Source organism: Manis pentadactyla, chromosome 14 (assembly GCF_030020395.1).
Source record: "Manis pentadactyla isolate mManPen7 chromosome 14, mManPen7.hap1, whole genome shotgun sequence".
Taxonomy (NCBI): domain Eukaryota; kingdom Metazoa; phylum Chordata; class Mammalia; order Pholidota; family Manidae; genus Manis; species Manis pentadactyla.
Genome location: NC_080032.1, coordinates 12,707,374 through 12,730,085, shown reverse-complemented (window position 1 = coordinate 12,730,085; position 22,712 = coordinate 12,707,374). Strand labels below are relative to the sequence as shown.

General features: G+C 51.5%; 1 protein-coding gene across 1 annotated transcript in view; it reads left to right on the top strand.

Moving 5' to 3' along the window:
• MVK (mevalonate kinase) overlaps window positions 1-16,206 on the top strand; it is a 67,978-nt gene extending 51,772 nt beyond the window's left edge. The window contains exon 12 of the mRNA XM_057492298.1: window positions 15,958-16,206. Coding sequence (XP_057348281.1) covers window positions 15,958-16,037 — 80 coding nt within the window. The 3' untranslated portion in view covers window positions 16,038-16,206. The remainder of the gene's footprint in view (window positions 1-15,957) is intronic.
• The last annotated feature ends 6,506 nt before the right edge of the window (window positions 16,207-22,712 follow it).

Here is a 22,712-nt window from a genome sequence, read left to right as displayed (position 1 = left end):
GAAGGCAGGTGGGTATCCGAGCAGCCTCAGGAGCCATGTCTTGGAGGTGGGCCGGAGATGAGATGGCACAGGAAGGAGAGAGGGGCACAGAGAACCAAGGGCAGGCTGGTGTGGCTGCATCGAGTGTGCCCACAGTCCCCTGAGCCCCTGTCCACACCCTCATGGGACCGCTTGGCCAATGGCCTGTGCAGCCTCACCCTCCCTTCTAGACGGTGAGCTCCTTGAAGACGGGGACCATGTGTGTCACCTTTGTCTCTGTGTCTCCAGTTCCCCTGTGCAGAACTTGGCAGAAAGAAGCAAATGTCTGACGGTACCAGGGATGGGGGGTGGAAATGACAGAAATCTGACAGAACGGTGCAGGGGAAAAGAGCTGTGTGTGTGTGAGTGTGATGGGTTGAACTTGAACTGTGTTCTCCCAAAAGCTATGTGACATTCTGACCCCCAGTGCCTGAGAATGTGACCTTATTTGGAAATGGAGTCTTTGCAGAGGTCATAGTGTTAAGATGAAGACATTAGGGTGGCTCCAACCCAGCAGGACTGGTGTCCTTTTAAGAGGAGGAGGAAAGACACAGAGAAAACGCCATGTGATGATAGTGGCAGGGCTGGACAGATGCAGCTGCAAGCCGAGGGGTGCCACGGATTGACGGCTGCCCCCAGGAGCCAGCACAAGGCAAGCGTCTCACGGGAAGAATGGCTGTTGGTGTCCTGATTTTGGACGTCTGGCCTCCAGAACTGCGAGAGATATATGTCTGGTACTATAGGCCACCTGGTGTGTTATGGCAGCCCCAGCAAACTAGTATAGTGGGTGCACACACATGTGTGTAAGGAAGAGAGGAAAGACAAGAAAGGAGAGAGACAGAGAAGGAGATGCACAAACACAAAGGGTTGAGTGCCTGGGCCTCAGCACAGCCTGGCTCAGTGTACTTGCTGTATCAAGAGAGTCCCTTCACAGCAGCACCACCATGGCCACTGTCACCAGTGCCACCCCTGCCTCCATCACCATCACCACCATCATTACCATCACCACCACCATGAGCATCACAGCCAGTGTCATTCCCCACCACCCCATCACCGTCACCACCACCACTGTCACCACTGCCACCAACACCATCGTCACCACCACAACCCTCACCAGCACCTCCATCACCACCACGACCATCACCACCATCACTACGTCACCGCTACCATGTGTGGGAGGAGAAGGAAGGAGGGAGAAGGGAAGAGCCCCGGGGAGCACCTGCGTTCAAGAGGCAGGCAGAGGGAGTGAGGCTGCGTACATACAAGATGGGGCAGCATGTCTAGGGAGGCAGGGGGAGAAAAGACAGAAGGCATCCCAGACCCAAAGGGAGGAGAGGGCTGCCAGGCCTGACTCAGAGCGGCATCCGACCTCACAGAGAGGCCGGGAGGTGGGGCTGGTGCATGTCTAGGGCTGGAGGCGATACCTCAGCGGACAGGAGGCCGGGGCAGATCGCAGTAGGTTGGGGAGTGAGTGGCAGGTGAGAGTGGGGTGAAGGCACCAGGCTGGGAGTTGGGAAGCTTCCCCTGGTTGCTGGGTGGGGAACAGGCGGAGGGGACAAACCTGAGCCCGGCAGGCTGGAGGTGGGGGGACCTGGGGGCTGGTGGAGGACAGTGGCAGCTGCACCTAGGGCAGAGGCCTGAGGGAGGGGCCTGGGAGCCGCAAAGGAAGAGCCCCTGGCCGGGCTGGCCACCCGGACAGCTCCCCCTCGTTCCCACCGCATGAGCCTGCAAGGGCTGTTGTAACAGAGCACGGGAAGCTGGGCGACGTAAAGCAACAGAAACGTCCTCCCTCACAGTTCTGGGGGCTGGAGTTTGAAGTCAAGGTGTCAGCGGAGTCCGTTCCTCCTGGAGGCTCTGAGGTCAAAACCGTTCCATGCCCCTCTCCGAGCTTCCCGTGGTAGCTGGTGATGGTTGGCGTCCTTGGTGTGTAGCTGTGGCACTCCAGTCTCTGCCTCTGTCATCACACGGCATTCTCTGCGTCTGTGTCCAGATTTCCCTCAACTCACAGGGACACTAATCATTGGGTTTAGGGCCCACGCAGATCCAACACCACCTCATCTTAACTTGATCACGTCTGTGAAAACCCTTTTCTCAAATACAGTCACATTTACATGACTTCAACATTATCATTTTGGGGGGACACGGCTGCCCAACATAGCCATTGGCCCACTGTCATCTCACCACTAGAGGCATTTAATAAGCACCTCATTGCCCTGGGAGCTGGCCCAGGTGTGAGGCTCCTGGTCCCCCCGAGCCTACAGTCCATAACCAAAACGCATAGCAGAAGCTTTGGCGAACAGGGCTGGGGCCCAGCAGGCACACGAGGGCCTGAGGAACCCCCACCGGATTGCTGCCCTCAGAGCTGGACTAGGAAAAGGAGGCAGGCAGGGGAGAGGGGGCTACAGCTTCAGCCCCCGGCCTTTCCCCCCTTCCCCGGCGTTTGGATAAATGCGCCGAGGAGCCCGTGACATCTGGAGCCTGTGTAAACGGAGCATAAATTAGCTCACAACCACACCTGCAGCCGCAGCGCTGCAGCCTGTTTCCTGCCGAACCCTGAGTGGGGGTTGGGGTCGGGGCGGGAGGGCAAAGCTGGTTCCGCACAGGCCCGGAACACCACCCCGTGAGCTTCGCTGTATCTAGAAGCTTCAGCTGAAGTGTATTTGTGCTCGTGACCCTTGGACAGGGAATTCTTTCCCAAGTCGTGGAATCAGCATGTGAAGATGTGGACCGAGAAGGGATGTGCTTTGAAAGGTGCAGGAGGTGGAGTGGGACACCTGGGCGTGAAGGAAATTGGGGGCAGGACCGAGTGGCTAAGAGGGCCTCGGAAGTGGGGCATAAGCAGGAGCCAGCTACCCACGTGCCCCCACACACCTGCCCTCACACCAAGCTGGGAGACCCAGAGCCAGACAGGTGGGAGGGGAGCCCGGGGCCACCATGCGCCAGACTGTTACATAAAGTAGCTCATTTCACTTCATCTAATCTTGACCATGTTCTTGTGAGGATGGTTTGTATCATCCCCATTTCACAGATGGAGAAACTGAGGGGCTAAGACCCTCCCATTAGGGGGTATCTGAGGATCTTGGGCTCCTAGGAGCCCAGTACCCAAACCAGGGGCTTTGACTCCTCCTTGCTGTCTCGCCCTACACTCAATCAAAAAAGGGTGTTGCACAGTGTGTGCATGCGAGCATATGTGTATGGATGAGTGTAAGGGTGCATGTGTGTGTGAGAGTGTCTTTGTGAATGTGGGGTGGGGGCAGCCTCTCCCCCAACCCGGGGTCAGAGGGTAGGAACCAGGGCCTCCTCTTCCCCACCTGGCCCAATCAGCAGGGCTGCCTTGGATTGGTGTCACTCAGTACTGAGCACCTACTGTATACAGGGCCAGCACTTACCCTAACAGCCACACACCCACTCTTTCATTCAAATTCCCAGGCCATTTCTTGAGCACCTACTATACTCCAGACCCCACACCAGGCACTGGAGACCCGACATGGATGAGACACAGTCCCCGACCCTAAGGTGCTCACTCTCTAGTCGGGGAGGCAGCTGTGGAGCAGCCAAACTGGGCAGCAGACTGTGGGCTAGTGTCCTAAGAGATTAAGGAGGTCGGTTGCCAGGAGGTGGCATTTGGGAAGTGGCTCCCTGAGCACAAGGACCGTGCCGTCTGGTTCGTGCTGACCCGCAGCTCCCAGCACAGGGCCGGGCATGCTACAGTTGCACCATACATGTTTGTTAAATGATTATTGGTTGAAAGGTGGGCAGTTTCTCAACATGCAGAGTCGGTGCTGGGGCTGTGGGGAGAAGCGGGAAATGGAGCTGGGGTGGCAGGGGAGATTGCTCTTGGCCTTGGAGGCCGCATGAGAGGCTCTGATGTCCTTCTGACCACAAGAGAAGCCCTTGGGGCATGTTAAGCAGAAGAATGTTAAGCACATCATGGCCCCCCAGAGAGGTCCCATCCTCATAGCCCAAACCGGTGACTCTGTTACCTTACATGTCAAAAGGACTCTGCAGTTATGGTTAAGGTCAGGATGCTGAGATAGGGAGGTTATTCTGGATGATCCAGATGGGCCCAATGCCATCACAAGTGTCCTTATAAGAGGGAGACAGGAGGGTCAGAGTCAGGGAAAGACCCTGACAGAAGCAGAGGTTGGAATGATTTGGGACCATGAGCCAAGGAACGTAGAAGGCCTATAGGAGCTGGAAAAGGCACCAAAGTAGAATTGCCTAGAGCCTCCAGATGAGAAGGCAGGTCTGCACCTTCATTCTTCCCCATAAAACCCATTTTGGACTTCTGACCTCCGGAGCTGTAAGATAACAAATCTGTGTTGTCCCAAGTTGCTAAGCTGTGTGGTCATTTGTTACAGCAGCAACAGGAAACTCATACACATGGCAACCTCAGATTTTCATTTTTAAAAGAGCTGGAGTTCTCCCTTTGTAGAGATACAAAGACGACATGTCACTGCTGTGGATGGAAGGCCCTGGGCTGGGCTGTTGCCCTCTTCACCCCTCTCTCTGCCTTGACAAGTCCCTGGAATCTTATCCCATCTCATGCTTTAACTACCATCTATGTGCTGGGATGCCCCAGCTTCTATCCCCAGCCCTCAGCTCACCCCCACGTTCCAGGGCCACGTGTCCAGCTGGTCACTTGGCCTCTCCTGCAGGCACCGCAGACTTGCTCTGTTCCCCAGGGAGCTGTGAGCTTGTGGACAGAGCACAGGTAGGCTCCTGTCCCCTTGAGCTCTGGGAGGCAGCCGCTGCTGTGCCTCTGGATATGCCGCTATACCCAAGTTGCAGATTCTGAAACTGAGGCTTATTTGTTGAGGAGGAGATCACAACCCCGAGGGCCCGGGTGGCTTGCCTAAGATTTCCCTCATGCTTCTCAGAGGAGCCCAGACTCAAATGCAAGGCTTTCTAACGTCAAACCCCATTCTGTTCATCCCACACCATTTTGGGGGACCACTTTCAGGCTCTGACCCTGTGATGTTAGATTCACCATGGGAACTGGTTTGAAAAGGCAAGATCCCAGGCCTTGCTCAGGAGGTTCTGTTTCAATGGACCCCAGTTGGGACCCAGGACGCTGCCTTTTTAGCCAGATCCCAAGTCAGTTCCATTGCTTTCTGAAGTGAAATCCACTGTCTACACTCTGCTGCTGGTCAGGGTGTGAGACACGGGGCTCAGGACCCAGCAGTTTGAAAGCAAGAGAGAACCAGACAATTTCTGCCTCCCTGAAGGTGGCTGGTTCCCATGCCCAGACCCCCTGGAGTCCTGCTCAGTGGGGACTTAGGCTTCTGTCTCTGCCTGCCTCCCTCCACGGGGGTTGCTGCCAGCGAGTACAGCTTTGCTGGTAAAGTCTTTATCGGGAATGTCGCCTAATGCATTCATATCAAACAATAGCGCCTCATACATCATCCCTGCCAGAGGCCACCTCCGCTAGGACAAGCACAGTCCATTACCCTGACGGGTGCAGGCCATGCGCAAAACAGATAACGGGTCCTGGCAGTGCGGGGGGGACGTGGGGCAGGGACTTGTATGGGCCCTGGAGAGCACCAAGAGGGCCCCGGGCAGCTGTCACCCTAGGAAAGTTGAGACATAGGGCGACTGAGATCCCAGCCTTACAGGACGGCAGATAGAGTGTTGGCTGAGAACCTAGCTCTGTATCCTCAGGGAAGTGACTCCACTTCTCTGAGCCTCATTTTCCCCATCTGTAAAAGGGAGCTAAGAAGAGAATTTGCTTTACCCAGAGCTGTTGGGCCACCTTAAGAAGAGAAGGCCACTAAAGTGCTAGGCACAATGCCTGGGGAAAGGAAACATTCCACAAATGGTCGCTCTGACTATTGCTTTACTATCAGGACCCATTCACTCTGGCCTGCCCCTTTCCATGACAGTCTTCAACACTTACTGTCCCCAGACTCCCATGGGCATGGAGGGACAAGTCATCTGCTGGTTCCCCAGACTGTGAGACAAGTGTTTGATTGCAAGTCTGCAAGTATTGATTTTGAAAGTGAGGCTCACACCAGGATCTCTCCCTGGTGAGGGTCCAGGGAGGAGACAGCCAATAATAAGTGCCTTATAAAGCCCAGCTCTCCCTGGGGTGAGTGGGGCAGAATCCTGCCAGGGTACTCTCAGACACCGTGTGGCACACGCAGCCGCCTAAGGAGCTGGGAGCCGGGTGCTTGCACATCAACTCCATCACCATTAAGATTGCTCCAGGGAACACGGATTTCCTGAAACTTCTGGCTTGCTATACAGATGGCAAAGCTGGCTTCAGAGAAAGCCTTCAGGCAGAGAAATGTAGGTGCTGGTAGCTAGGGGCTGGACTAGTGTGCACCCAGTTGGTATGGGTGGGGCACTGTGATGGGCTGAACTGTGCCCCCACCCAAAATCCCTATGTTTAAGTCCTAACCCCCAGGACCTCAGAATGTGACTGTATTTGGAGATAGAGCCTTTAAAGATGTAACTAAGGTAAAATGAGGTCTTATGGGATGGACCTACTTCAACATGACTGGTGTCCTTAAAAGAAGTGATTAGGACAGACATGCATAGGGAGAAGCCCATGTAGGAGTTCAGGGAGGAGATGGCCATCTACAGGCCGAGGAGGGAGGCTCCCAAAACCAAACCAGCTGATACCTTGATCTCAGATTTCCAGCCTCCAGAACTACGAGAAAAGACCCTTCTGTTGCGTGAGCCCCCTGGTCTCTGGTATTTGGTTGTGGCAGCTCAAGCTGACTGAAGCACATGGTGAGCTTGGGAGCAGTTCAGAGCTGTTTGCATTCCCCTTTCCCATCAGCACAGTGCAGGCACATGGTAGGTGCTCAATAAGTCACTTTTATAAAGAACAAGATCTGGGGGGCCCTTGTCTTTATTTGCCTGCCTGCCTGGTAGGTTCTCCCTGGTTTTCACTGGCACAATCAAAAGCTATGGACATGCTTTTTCTCATCATCACCTCTGCCAGTAAGGGGTGGGTGACCAGTTCGGCACCCTGGCAGTGGTGCAAGGAAACAGATCCCCCACAGTTCAGGACCAGGATGTACAAAAGGCTATTCAGTTCTACCAGAGGGGTGTGGGGTAGATTAGGCTAGATTGGCCACTGAGGACCACGGGAGCATCTACTGTTGGTGATATCGGTGCCCAGGGTCAGGGTGGAAAGAGGCCTCTGTCCCTGCTGGTTCTCACTGACTTGTCACTCTAGCTCCAGGAGGCAGCCTGGGGTGGGGGTGGCAAAATCAGGGACTCGGAAGCCCGGTCTCCTGGATTCAAATCCCAGCCCTGCAACTTCCTGGCTGTGTGTCTTTGGGCAAGTTTGTGAAAGTCTCTGGGTCTCTACCTCATCCGTGAAATGGGCTAATGGTAACCACCTCAGATAGTTGTTCTGAGGACCAAATGTAAAACACAATGGTGTGTGTTTGAATATAATAGAATTGGTTCCCCAGAACTCCCTATTGGCCAGCTGTTGTCATTTGGTGAACAATCCTTGTGACTTTGTACTGTATGCAATTGAATACTTTGGCATCACTTTTAAATATTATGACAGGGGTTTTACTGCATATAAAGTATTTGCATAGTGCTATGAAGTGTTAGCTATTAATCCCATTGTAAAGATGACAAACCTGGTACCAGAGCTGGCAGCTGGCAGAAGCCCAGGGGCAAGAGAGGGCATTTTGGCGCCCCCTGAGGTGTGAGCACAGGGTGGCTTCAGACATCAGCTTCTGGCAGGTCCCAAGGGGTAGCAGCTTCATTACCTGCCCCAATCTCCCCACAATCAGCTGAGTTGAGTGAAAGGATACCCAATTGTAAACCAGGGTTTCATTAGCTGCCCTACCGGTGGCTGGACTAGATTTCCTCCTTCTGCGTTCAGAAGCTGAAAGCCCAGTGGCCACTGCCCACACAGCTGCCTGAGTCCCAGAACAATCCAGAAGAGCATACTCATAAAAGACAGGAATGCAGGTTGGGTTTGGGATTGCATAGCAGCCCTGAGAGTAGGGGAGTGGGCCAGGCATGTGATTAAAGACCCTAGTAATTGTGTCTGATGGGGGCCTCAGCCTCAGGGCTGGGCAGGAGGAGGACCCCAAAGCCCAGATGCGGCCCAGGGTCAGAGGCTGACAGGGGGTGTGGAGCACCCCCTCAGAGCCCCTGAGCAGTGAGTCCTGTGGTTCTAGAAGATGGTGCCATACATCACACGACACGCCTTTCCCTGGGACCGGCCTGGCTGACAGCAGCCATTTATCTGAATGTCATTGGCAGTAAGCTGGTGCGGGGGAAGGCACTGAGGAAGGAGGGGTACAAGGGGAAAGTGGAGGGCTCCTTGGGAATTTCCCAGAGGCTAATTCACAGCCCCAGCTAGGGGAGAGGGGCAGTTACATGGAGGGGATGGGGTGTGACTCTGTCCGTGGTGCTGAATCTGCTGGCACCTTCCTCTTTCTGGTGACGCTGGGTGTGAGGCAGGGGAAGCCTCAAATTGAGCACTTCCCTGGAAGTCAGGTGGGGGCTGAGCGAAGCTCCAGTGGTGAGACTCTCTGACAGGGCATGGAGGTGACAGTCATATACCATTGTGGTTATGGGCATGGAATTTGGAACCATATCCTGGTGTGTTCATTCACTTAAAGGATATTTATTTATCAAGAACCGGTTTCCTAGAACATAGTCCCTGCAGATGTCAATCAAACAGTCATATAACATAAGGTAAAAATTTCAACACTAGCTGTGTGACCTTGGGCAAGCTACTTAACCTCTCTGTGCCTCAATGTCCTCATCTATAAACTGAAGATAATGATCATAGCCACTTTGGAGGGCTGTGAGAGGATTATGTGGGATGATGTAACTCAAGGGCTTAGAACAGTGCCTGGCCCATAGAAAGTGATCAGTAAGTCCTAGCTAGTGTTACTATCATTATTAATTCTATGAAGTGTATGGGGAGTTCCAAGAGGCAATATCAGGGGGACCAGACTTTTTCAGAGAGCCATGGCAGAGCTGAAGGATGATGAAGGCATGATGGGGGCAGGTGTAAGGCATTCTAAGTGAAAGGGACAGTGTGGGCAAAGGCCCTCAGGTAGGAACGGGGCAGGATACCATCAAAGAGCTAAAAGCAAGCCAGAGGCCCTGGACCATGGAGAGGGAAGGAAAGGACAGTTTCCCCCTCCTGAAAAGCTGTGAGGGTTAAGATGGTGTGTTCAAGTTCCCAGCAGAGCCTGAGTACTCAATAGCATTGTCTTGCATGATGATTGGTTCGATTCTGGTTCCTGGGGGCCAAATTCAATTAGCCACACGCCACATTAAAGCTGCAAGGGACTTCAGAGGCCATTCATTTTACAGACAGGAGCATGGAGGACTTTAGAGTTCCACTGCAAAGGGAGGCTACTGGGGCTGCCTGAGCTGGCTCCTTGGGTGGGGGATGGCGAGGCAGTGGAAGCAGTAAGGGTTTGAGGGGCCGAGGGGTGGGTTAAATCCTGACTCCAATGCCCCCCTGCTGTGGGATTTGGTCTGATGGATGTACCCTTGAGGCACTGAATTTCTTCATCTGTAAAATGGGAGTAATAGCACCCATCCAGAAGGCACTCATGGTTATAAGAGGCAGTCAGCACTCAGATGCCCCAAGGGCCCAGTGGGGCACTGTGGCACTGGGAAAAGGCAAGTGCCACCTGAAGGGCAGCTACCCCCAGCAGCCCCGTGGGAAAAGGGGGCTCAGTGTTGCCTGGTAGTCCAACTTCTCAAGAGAACCTTAAATCCTGATTTTATGTAGGATATCCCTATTTGTAAGTATTGGAAATGAATTCAATCTTTTAACAACACAAAGAAGCCATGTTCATGGCCTGAATTGACCTATGGACTGCCAGTTTGTAGTTCTGGGGGAAAGTAATGCACCACACTTAGTAGGTGCTCTATAAATGAGCGCCCTTTCATTGGGAGTTGCTCTCTGTCCCTGGTCTCCAGGCCTCTCCCTCAGCTCGCTGTGTCGCCACCTGCCTGCTTGGAGGTCAGACCATTCTAGGCTGGGCTGGAGCCCAGGACCCAAGACCTAGAGCCCTAGATTTCAGGAAGAGATAAGGCCCTCCCATATCTAAGCTTCTTGCCATCCTCATCCCCACTCCGTCCCCATCCTGGGAGGTTCCATCTTGCCAGGAAGGTGCTACCTGCCTGGGGACCCAGGATCACACAGCATGCAGGTGGCTGGTGTGGGAGGTGCGAGTCCCAGCCTTGTCACCACTGTAGCTACTCCTTCCACCTGTCTGTGGGCTAAGGAGACCCTGGGAACCAGGTGGCACAGCTCCCCAGGGCTGCATCTGCCTCAGGGGATGGTGGCTGGGACTCAAAGGTGCAGCGAGGCCCAGATGCTGGCACATGTCCTGGGAAAACAGGCAGAAACAGAGTGACAGAAGGTCAGAGCTGCAAGGGGCCTTGGAGGGCAGCCCATCATTGTTCAGTGGTGAAACTGAGGCCTAGAGAGATGAAGGTCACACAGTGAAGTGGTGGAATCCATGTCTGCTAATTCTCAACTGAATGCCCTTTCCACGTCACACTAAGACCTAGAGCAGGGACCTGTGGCAAGACCACATTCCCTGACCTTCTGTTTCCCCTGGGCCATGGAAAGAGGGCAGTACTAGAGGCCTGAAGACTATGTTCCCATCCTGCTTCTGCCACTTACTGTGTGTCCTTGGGCAAGACACATAACCTCCCTGGGCCTCAATTTCATCATCTATAAAATGGGAATAAACCCTTTGCCAAGGTTAAATGAGAACTTGTGTAAAATGCACACTTCAAAATGGATGCTTAGAAGTTTTTTTGAAGGTGCTTTTATCTGGCCTCATTTCAAAAAGGCTTAGAAGTGGTTTACAAATATACATTATATGCCAAAATAGAGAGGACCTAGGTGAGAGGACCAGGATGATGGCATGGTGGGGTAAGGCCCTGTAAGCAGTGGCCTGCACATCTGGTTCTGAGTTTCCTGGCAGCCAAAGCAAAGAGAAATGTGACCATTATATGACTCTTAGTGACCATAAACAGAGAAGCTACCAATTGCTTTAAAAAACTGGCTTTTATAAGAAGAAAACAAATCCTACCATTTGCAACAACATGAATGGAGCTAGAGGGTATTACGCTCAGTGAAATAAGCCAGGCGGAGAAAGAGAAGTCTCAAATGATTTCACTCATCTGTGAAGTATAAGAACAAAGAAAAAACTGAAGGAGCAAAACAGCGGCAGACTCACAGAACCCAAGAATGGACTAACAGTTACCAAAAGGAAAGGGGCTTGGGAGGGTGGGTGGGAAGGGAGGGATAAGGGGGAGAAAAAGAAAGGGAGCATTCTGATTAGCATGTATAATGGGGGGGCACGGGGAGGGCTGTGCAACACAGAGAAGACAAGTAGTGACTCTATAGCATCTTACTACACTGATGGATAGAGACTATAATGGGGTATGTGGGGGGGACTTGGTGATGAGGGGAGTCTAGTAAACATGATGTTCCTCATGTAATTGTAGATTAATGATACCAAAAGAAAAAAGAAAAAAAAAACTGGCTTTTGTTGATCAGAAGATGTGATTTCTCATGCAGTTCTTCAAAAAAGGGCCCTGTGAGAAGAAGGGTTAATGCTCTTTCTGCTCCCTCAGTCTCTTCCCTGGCTATCCCTTGGGGTCACCCAAACCCTACAACCATGGTTGATGGTATAATGATTAAGAGACCGGGTGCTGAGGACAAAACCAGTTCCTACCACTGTGCAGCCTTAGGCTAGAGACCTCCCTCTCTGAGTCTTTTTCCTCATCTGTAAAATGGGGGTGGGTATAGTGACAACTACCCCACCAGCTTGTCTCAAAGATTGGAGGAGCTCTTGTATAAAGACCTTGAAGTGGTATCTGGCACCTATTAAGTGCTCAATAAATGGTGGCTGCTCTTTACAGCAGAAACTCAATAAATGTTCAGCGAATGAATATTACGGGGCAGCAAAAGCATTTGATCTCCCCAACTGGTCTTCAGTGCTTCTCGGCAGCAGGCTTTCTCCCCAAACCAATTTGAAGCTGTGTGTGTGTTTTAATCAATTCCATGGTTTGTGGGAGCCAAAAAGCCCAGGTTAATGGAACAGGGCTGACTCCCCGGTGGATTTCAAACCCTCCTTGAAAGGCCTTTTGCTTTTTCCTGCTCAGCCTCTGGGAAGCCACTGCCTCCACTGCGGGAGGAGAAATTGAATAATTGATGCAATTTGAATAACACTAGGATTTGTAATGATATTGAAATGTAAAGATAAAAAGGGGCGTGAACGGGTGCTGATAGCGGAAGGGGAAAGTTGTTAATAGCCACTTAGGGGCTCGTGTGGGGACAGCACCACTGGAAATGCTTGCTGAAAAGGCATTTAGGAGAGGAGGTGCTGGGAGGGGGTGGGCTGGGAAATCTCCACCTGATGAGGGGGAAAAAAAACATATTCATAAATAAGATGCGGAAATTTCTCCCGACTCAGCAGCGCTAACAGAGAGTGGATAATTATTTAAATGCCAAATCATTCCGTTCATTAGAATCCCAAATCATTTCTGAAGAAACTGATTGCCCAGGGCAGGACTGAGAGGGGGCAGGGGGAGGAGGGAGGTGGCTAGGAAAGCAGGAAAGCGGGGCAGGGGGCCAGGCCAAGGTAGATGGGGCAGAAAGGAGGGCAGGATAGTAGGGAGGGTAGGAAGAAAGGTTGGAAAGCCAGACAGACAGGGGTGCAAGTCCAAGATCTGATACTTCCTGGCTGTGGGCCTTGAGCATGTTACCTTACCTCTCTGAGCCTCAGTTAGCCAAGCTGAAAAATGGGGTCAGTGCCGAGATCTACTCTGCAGACAGTGAAATGTTAGCTGCTATGATTAGGAAAGGATTCTGCGAGGTAGGACTGAGAATAGGTCAAGGAGGAAAATGGGTTAGGGCTGGGGGAGATGGGAGAGAAGCCTCAAAAAAGCCCAAAATAAGGCTCCTTTTTCCTCCCCCCCACCCTTTCCTGCCCCTGTCCCAGATGTAGGAGATGACTTAAGAGGCAGAGACAGAGTCCCATAGAGGGTAAAGGACTTGGCCAAGATGCCACAGCAAGTCGGTGGCAGCAAGGGACCCCAAGTCCACACCTATCTTATTATTCCCACGGGCCCCCAGCTCCTAGCCTGATCTGGCTGCCGTCCAGGATGCTGAGAGGTCTCCAAGGTGAGAGCTGGCTCAGCCCCTGGGAGCGTTATCATGTCTGTGGACCAGAGTCACAAGGGCAAGTCAGTAACAATTCAATTAAGCTGAGGGATTCTGGGCAGGCTGGCGCCCCCTCCCATGGCAGATAACCATGCCATCCTTCAGGCACAAGCAAGCAGGTGTCCTGGAGCAGGGAGAGCCACAAAGTGGGCCACCTGGGCTCAGATGGGACAGGAAACCCCCAAACAGGTAGGCAGTGTGCGCTTATGAGCTCTCAGTATAACAATCGGAATAGCAGTAATAAGCCAACAGCACACTTGTCAGTCTGACAGTGTCTACGGCTTCTATTCTGTACCAGGCATTTTATATCTTATAACTGTCATAAGAACCCCATAAGCAGGGACTATGGGGAAACTGAGGCCCTGAGAGGTGAGGTGTCTAGTTCATGCAACCCAAGGCTAAGGTTTGAACCTGTCTGCCTGCACCGCAAGCCTCCAAGAGTAACTCAGGGCTACACCCAAGCCTCAGGGCGGAGCCGGTGCCTGGCCTTCTCACCACAGCTCTGGGAGCTCCTTGGGTGCCGTTTCAGGGTGAGGCCTTGCATAGCCCCACAGAGAGTTGGAGGAGCCGGGATTCTGACATAAGTCATTCTGATCTTAATCCCATGCAGCCCACTGTCCGCCCCTCTCCGAAACCTCAGACCCACACTCAAGCCCACTTTCCTGTCCACCCTCTACCCTACCCCAGTCCCATGGCCTCCCAGTCAACGTAGAGAGCTGCCTGGCTACAACCTCTCCCATCCCTTCAAATAGGACTTCTGACACCTGCTTGCCCAGCCCAAGAAGCCCCAGGTACTAGCCACAGGCTCCTAGGTGGGACCCCACCCACTTGCTTTAGGTTACCCTGCTGCTCACATTCAGCTAAGGTTGCCCGGGCATTAATTAAAACACTGGCTTTTTGAATATTTCAGTGACCCGGACCTGGAAGGCAATCCCTTAAGCTCTGAGGCCAGGGATAGTCGGAGGATCAGGGTTGGAGCCTGCCTGCATCGCTGTGTGGCTTTGATCAAATCCCTTGCCCTCTCTAAGCCGCTGTCTGTAACTTGAGACATAGTTCTTCCTTCCTCAGTGTTGATTGGGATTGGCCTGGGGTCTGGCATATAGTAGGTACTCAATAAATGTTTGATTGCATTCATAAGACCTCAATACTTTCCAAGATGAGATGCCCATTCTACTTCAGAATCCCTCGGGGCTCTTATTGCAAATACAGACTCCTGGGTGCTACTCCAGGGTGCTGGGGCCCTGGAATCTGCATTTGTGGCAGGCAACCACAGTGACTTCCCCCAGAGGACCCTGCCCAGTACCCCCTATTCCTAGTGTGGTAGGAGGAGCCTAGGTACTGGGACAGGCTGAGCCTATGTAGATGGGAACTTCACTTCTCCAGATTGCTGGGAGGAATGAGTGAGATACAGAGCTCTGCACATAACAGGTCCTCAAGCAATGAGATTCCCCTCCCACCACCCAGTGTCCTTTGGTGGAAGGCCAAACATCAGCCCCCCAGAGAGGGGACGAGAGAGTGTCCTGCCTCTTGGGAGGAGCCTTGTCAGCAGGGCCTGCTCCAAATCGATCTTTTTCCCCCATTTTCAAACATGGTATCAGCATCTCTTGGGGCGGCAAAGAAAATGCCAGCGTCAGCACACCACGTGCCCCAGCCAGACACTGCTGCTCTTTATTAATTAACCGCCAGATGTTAGTTTTGCATCTTTTATCAGAGGGAGGTTTATCACCAGGACCCTGTATGTCAGGTCATTAGGGAGAGGCAGGAAAACATCCCTTGGGGGCCCCTGGAGTTGGCAGGGTGCCAGGTGTCCAGCCCCTGCCTCTCTGGGCACATGGCCCCCAGCCTGGAGCACCCTTCTGCCTCTCTAGTCATACCCATGGCCTTTCAAAGGGCATCCGTGCAGCAGCTACTCTGATGAAACATCAGATGAGCCGGACCACCTTGGTGAGCAAAGCAGACCCAGTGTCTGCACTCTGAAGCTCAGGTTGGCTGGAGAGACAGCCACAACCCACTAAACGCAACTAAATAACATTAGGGCAAATTGTGATCGGTGTCATAAAGGAAACTGACAAGGTTCCAAGAGAGAGTGGATAGCCAGCAGTGACCTAATTTAGATAGAGCGGTTTCCCTGGGGAGGTGACATTTAAGTAGCTTCCTAGAAAAGGAACCAGAAGCAGAAAGTTCCAGGCAAAGGGCACAACAAGGAGAAAGGCCCTGGGGAAGAAGCAAGCTTGGTCTGTTTAAGGACCTGAAAAAAGATCCAAGAGGCTGGAGCAGTATGAAGGAGGCCGCCAGCAAGGCTGCTGAGGTCAGCCGGGCCTGGGCCGGGGGTCCTAGTGGCTCACCAGGAGGAGTGTGGAAATTTCTGTGTCAAGAGCACTAAGGAGCCACAGCAGGCTTTTGAGCAGAGGAGCAATGTGATGATGGGATTTTAACATTAGAAAGAGCCCTCTCACTGCCATGGAGGCTAAGGAATGGAGGAGGAGATGGAGAGAAGCCAGGGAAGCCAGGATGGTCAGTTTAGGAGAGATGGTGACACCAGGGCAAAGACCGAACAATGACAGCATTTATCAGGCTCTTCCATGGTGCCAGGCAATGTTCACATTCAAGAAATGTTTGCAAGCAGAAATGGGGCGTGAGAAAGAGAAAGAGGTCTAGAGTGACTCCAAGGGCCTCGCTCCAGACACGCCTGAATCTTTGCATGTGCCCAACACCCTGTGAGACTGGAATTGTGATTCTCTTCATTTCAGAGATAGAGAAATGGAGGCCCCGAGAAGTGCAGCAGCGTGCTCAAGGTCACAAAGCTAGGAGCAGCAGATCATGCATTTGAACCTGCTCTGCCTGTCCTGCCTGCAGACAGCCGCTGTGCTCAGGTAACCTTTCTGCTTTGTGAATGCCTGTGCTGTTCTCCCCACGATGACCTGGAAAATACCAGTGGGTGGAGCCGAGGGCTCCCGGCTGGCCTGACCAGGCAGAGGGTCATCGGGTCCCAGGTCCAGCCCTTGACTCAAGGTACAATAAATGCAGACAGGTCTACATGGTCTACTTTCAAATAGATACGGAGCCATTACCCAGGGTTATTATTTTCTGCCTGATCCACCTGCCATCTGATAAGCAGGTGATTACTTCTCCCAGTTCAGTTTCTGATTTGCATACAACAAAATATCACCCCCAGGAAGTGTGTGTGTGTGTGTGTGTGTGTGTGTTGGAGGGTAGAAAACAGGGTTCATGTCTTATTTATGAGAATAAACAGGAATGCAAGCTCTCATAATCAACACATATTTAATCTGGCCCTTATGTACCCTTCTGACTTTAATCAGTCCAGGTCTGAGAGTAGCTCTGTGTGTGTGCACACTCACAGGTTTCAGGGGGATACCCCTGCCAAGATCTGTATCCCATCCTGGCAGGGGCTCATGGTGGGGGCATAGACTGCCTAAGGGAGCCCCTGACCCTAGGAGTCCACCTGTGCTTCTCAAGGGGTAGTTTGGGAATCCCGGCTCAAGGTATGGGAAGGGGGCATTTGCTCCCTCCAGCAATTTTGTAAAGGGAAGAAAATTTAAGTATTGCCAAAATGCTTGAACAACCAAAAGTATCAGCAATCTAAATTGTGCAGTTAGCCAGACTTCTGTTTGCAGTGACATCAAGCATCACATATTTTTCATCAAAATAGAAAGGCAAAACTGAAAAGAAAAAAAAAAAAAGCCAAGTATTGCATGGGATTCTGGTCACAAATGCCAGAGCCAGGACTTGAACTCGGGACTCTGACTCCGAAGCCCAAGTTAGCACCACCCCATGGTATGCCCTCCTGGTACAATGAGTAAGAAATCTGGAAGGTCTGATCGCCTTCTGCCATCCAGCCCCTGCACCACTGGCACAGAACCGAGGCCAGAGAAGTACAGACTTGACGATGGTGGTACCCATTCCACGGCAAAGCTGGAATTCACATCCAGGTCTGCACTGTGTGTGTTTTAAGTGGCTTTGTTAGGATGTTGACTTCGGGGCACAGCAGGGACAGCTTGTGTTTGCTCATTGGTGATGGGTCCTCATTTGGTGTGGCTTGAGTGACTAGAAGTACGTCTGGGGTCCCCGTTCTGGCCGTCAGGGGAGTTCGTTGGCTCCTTCGCCAAGTTGTGTATGTCAGGGCTGGAGGGTTCATGGTGGCACTCTCACACACCTGCCTGATGCCCGGGCTCACTGGCGGGGGCGGCTGGGCTGGCCAGGTGTCCTCCTCTCCCCGCAGCCTCACCACTTAGCTGGCTCGGTCCTCAGAGCAGGCGGGCTCAGGGCAGCCCAGACTCTTTATGTAGTGGCTGACTTCCATCACAGCGAGCATTCCTGAATCTTGGCTATGTTTTTTATTTTAATGTGCTTGTTTGTTTTTATGATACATTGTTTTTATACAAACACAAATGATGGATGGGTGGATGGATGGGGTAAAAATTAGAACAGTACAGAAAAGTGCAGAGATTAGAGGAAAAGATCACTCAAGATTCCACTACCCCAAATTTACGTTTGGTGAACCTTAACCAGGGAAACTTCTACAACAGAAAAGAAAGATGGAAGGATGAATGGATGGATGGACAGATGGAAGGATGGATAGATGGGTGTTTGATAGGTAGGTGGGTGGGTAGACAGGTGATAGGATAGATGAATAGATGGAGAAACAAAAGATAAAATGAAGGAAGTAATTCTGACTTTTGAGGGTTTTAGGAGCTGGGGAGAGAGACAGTTGAGGTTCTGGATGCTGGGAGTGGTGGTGAGAGCCCTGGCCCCGCCGGCCTTCACTCCTTCCACGGACGGCCAGGGCTGACTGATCGGCCACAGAGCCTGATCCCACTGGGATGTCGGGATATTCTGAAAACAGACCACTTCCCCCAGGCGAGTTATCTAAGAGGAGATGGTGAGGAGCCAGGGTCCAGCCCTAGCCACCTTCCTGAGTCCTCCAGCAACTCAATCTCACATCCTTCCCTTCCCTTCCATGGCTCCCTCTGCCTACAGTTGGGTTCCTAAGTGGAATTCAGACTATTACTCTAGTACTAGTACTGCCACTCCTTTTACTTCCACAGTTACTCGTGCTCGTACCACCCTTACCACTGACATTACTAATACTGTTACTGCGATCGCAACCACCACCGTCAGGACTATCACTAGTACTATCACCACTATGTCTGTTCTTATCATCACATGACCACTATCGCTGGTACTATCGCCACTATTACTACCTCTATTACTGCTATTGCTGCCACCACTACCAACCCTGTTACTGCTATTGCTACTGCCACACCACTATTTACTGCTGTTCGTGTGGCTACCATCACCATTACTACCACTATTGCTACTTTTACTGGCACTATGGCCACTGTTACTAGCCACCACTACTGCTACTATCACTATTACCATTATTGCTGCCACTATGGCTGCTATTACCAGTGTTACCAATATTGCAATCAGTAGCGCTGCCACGGTCACTGCCATTACTTCTCCTCCTCCTCCTGCTCCCTTTTTCCCTTCCGCACTAATTTTTGTTGTTATTTTAAAACTCATACTACAGACATAACACATGTTCACGATAGAAAAATTAAGAAATTTGAGATGATTTCAAAGAAAAATTAAAACTGACCCCCAAATATCACCATCAGAGGTGTGAGCCCGCATTAGGTCCCCATTCCTCAGCGGGGTCCGCAGGGCCCTTGGTGGCTGGCCACTGCCCACCTCCCCATCCCACCTCCTGTCTGACTGTGTGCTCTAGTCAGACCAAACCTCTACCATCCTCAGGCCCGCCAGCCCTCCTTTCCCCTTGCCTCTGGGCCCGTGCATGTGCTGTTCCTTCTGCTCAGCATGGCCTTCCTCCTGTACTCCATCTGCCCGACTCCACACCCCCTGGGCTCTGAGCGTAGACCTGGGCCCTCTAGGGAGCCTCCTCTGGGCACTCCAGCCCTCAGGCTGGGTCAGAGACCCCTTCTAGGTCCCCACAGTCCCCGAGTGTCCCCCACTGTAGCACACCTCACCCTGCTTCTGTGATGAATTCCTATTTACCTGTCTGCTCCTCTGTAGAAAGCAGAGACCATGTTGAGCCCCCTGTGTGTGCCCAGAACAGGCCTGCCACATCTTGGGGGCTTCCATACGTGCTCAGTCAAGGAGTGAGTGAACACACTTGCTTGATGCCGTGTTTCAGTCACGCCCTCACGGTGGTATTGAGGAAGGAAGCAGTCAGGGTGTAGGGCTGGGCAGCTTTTTCTGCACCAAATGGTAGGTCTCCTGCATTGACCTCTGACCGGGTCTGCCACCGGGGCCCAAGGGCCCCATGTTTGCAAACCCAGAAGGCTCGCAGAGTGGTGGGTTCAAGGAGGCCAGGCAGCTCTTGCCCTGTGCCTGCCACCAAACAGACAACCTCAGACATGAGAAGCAGGGTTCCTCTGTGTGCTATTGATTTTTCATAACCACCAGCTGGCAGACAAGGTGAACAGCTCACTTTTATGAATCCTTGTTAACAGTGCAAAAAGAGATATTTCACTTTAAGTGCCCCCTTTCTGCTGAAAAAATTAAAAAGAACAGGAAATGTAAATTATCTCATTATGGAAAGACACCGAGAAGTCTGAGCAGAGCCTTCAGAGGAGACAGAGCAGACCCTGACTAGAGTGCGAGGAAGGGAGGCCCCTTCATGCCCCCAAGTGGTCAAGGCTGCCCCAGGGGCCTTACCAAAGCAGAGGTTGGTGAGAAAGCCACACCTGATACAAGGAATGTGGCCAAGCAGCTGAGTGCTGTATAGCAGGTGGTTACAACCTAGGAGCTGACTCTGTGCCTCCACATGGGCAAAGAAAAAGTATAAGCATGTTCGTGCCAACCTTAAAAACAAAAGCATAAAACCAGGAACAACCTAAGTGTCCATCAACAGGGGACTGGTTAAATGTAAATTATCATATGGCCATTTAAGAGGAGTGCTACACAGCTAGGAAAAAGAATGAGTCCTGTGTGGACCAATAGAGAAGAAAGTATATAAGATATTACTAAGTGGAAAAAGCAAACTATAGGATAATTTATATGTGCCACCATGTATGTAAAAGAAAGCCTCTGTGTGCTTGATGTGTGTTTATGTACACAAACATCTATTCACACTCATCCTCTCTGGGAAGTAAGACTGAATAGCTGGGGGAAGGAGACAGCTTTTGACTTTCACTTCATTCACTTATGTGCTAGGTTAATTTACTTTTAACTGTGTGCAGTATGACTTCCATCATTTAAAAAATTTTTAATCTTTTAAAATGTGCAGCTCAGGGGTAGTTTAATTTTTTCCTTTATATCTTTCTCTGTTGTTTGAGGTTTTTTTTTTTTTTTTACAACAATACACTATTAGGTCTGTAAATATAAAAATATAATTCACATTTTTTAAATGAGAAAATCACAGCTTTGCTGTCAGAAGGCGGCCGATCAGGTTCTTGTTCTCTTTCCTTTATCAGCTGAGTGCTATGAGGCAAGATATTTAACTTCTCTGAGTTTCAACTTCTTCCAGCAATATTGGATGTTAATAGTATGTACAGTGCAGGCACGCAGTGCATAGGAGCTTTATCATCATAATTATTGCAATCCCATAGAGAGAGGTGGCAGACGCTCACACGCCATGCCAGCTGGTGACTTAACGCCCATCTCTGACAGACCCTATGAAACTGTTCGAAATGGTGTAGCCCAGTAATCTTGTAAACAGTTTTTAGGTATGTGATTCCTTGATAAATGAAATCGTCAGTGGGAACCCAGTATGTAAAACAGGAACAAGAACGTTTTAGCAGCATTCAAAGAGTGACATTTATACCCAGTGGATGTCGACAGCCTTCTGGCTGTCCTGTGTCCTTTCTCCTTCTTTTGGTGACAACACCCCCCAATCTTTCTCTGGGGGGTTTGTCCTTCCCCTACTCTTGGCCACCTCCACACCAGCAGTAGGCATAGACCCAATACCAAAGATATCCCTTGGCCACAGGGAAAGGTTCAGAGACCAGACTGTGACCAGTGTGGACCAGTCACGTTTGTAACTTCCATGCAAACTGTAGAGGGAAAGAAGGTCCTTTTCTCCTTTTTCTCTGGATTAGAGCCTGGGGTGGGGAGGGGTAAGCCTAGAGCTGTCAGCGTTCACCCTCGGAGTCTAAGAATGAAGCCAGTACTGTCAGAGGCAGAGCTGAAGGATGGCACAAGCTTGATCCCTGGTGACATCATGAGAGCCCCTGAATCACACTGTCCCTGAAGCCAGCCCCACCCCTGCAGGCTTTTGTCTCAGGAGCCATTATGCTCCAGCCGGTTGGGTTTTCTGTGTCTTGCAACCAAAGGTAGGCTAAATAATAGTACAGATTTGTTCATATAGCCAGTTAGGAAGATCAGTGGCACTGCTTTGACAGATGTAAACATTTGAAATCAAGAATTAGGGATGACAGCCGCTGTCTGACCAACTCCATATCCGATTTACTTCTGTATTTGGCTTTGGTTGCCCAGCATCAAGAAAATCCTAATTCACAGGTAAGTTACAACAGTTCACTGTAAAGCTTAGGTTCCCAGACTCTGGCGCAAGACAGTGTGGGGTTCAGGTCCCTGCCTGATACTCAGTAGCTGTGGGACCTGGGGTCACTTCACCTCTCTGAGTCTCCTTTTCTCAGCACCTACCTCGTTGGAGGGTTGGGAGTAGCTGAGCCAATGCACGTGAAAGCATTTAGCTAGTGCCTGACACCTGGCATGGGTGACCTCTCGTTGCCGTTCCCCCGCTTTCCCCGTCACCGGAGCACCTGTGTGCTGCTATGGGCTGACAGCTTCACCAGAATAAAACTTCGCCTGCTATGGCAGTTTTGTTGACACACACCCTGAGATGGCAGGGAGGCTTTTACCAAACTGGTTGGCAACTGTTTATCTGTGACTTAGGCTTCTCTGGACAGTGACCTTGGAGCCATGGTGAGGGGAAGAGGGGATCTCTAGGGAAGTTTTAGGGAAGTGAGTTTGAGCTCAACATACGGAACGTTTTCCAGGGCATGGAGTTGTCTAGAGAGGGACCAGGCTGTCCCTATGGGAAAGGGTTTGCCTGGAGTCCCGTGCAGTGAACATCGTTGTGATAGGGATGCCAGCGTCATCCACTCACTCATCAAATATTTACCATGACCCAGGCACTCTGCTGAACGTTCCCACCAACTCTCAGAGTAGATTATTTCATAAAGGGATTCTTGCTAAGGAAGGAAGCACTCTACCCACCATTCTGGGGGCCAATTTCATTTTTAAAGAGGCTCAAGCGTCAATGCTAATGCTAAGGAATGAGTTTCTAATGGACTCTGAGGCACTTTGGCAGCTTACCCGGGCATAAAGACGGGAGGCGGCCCCACTCACCTCACCTCACATCTTACCTGACCACAGTGGGTGGAGTAAAGGAGAGGGACACACCCCACCAGCCCCCAGGCCCGAGGTCAGATCACAGTAACTGCATCAACATGACCAGCTGACACATGGGCTCATGCGACAGCTCGTTTCATCTCAGCTG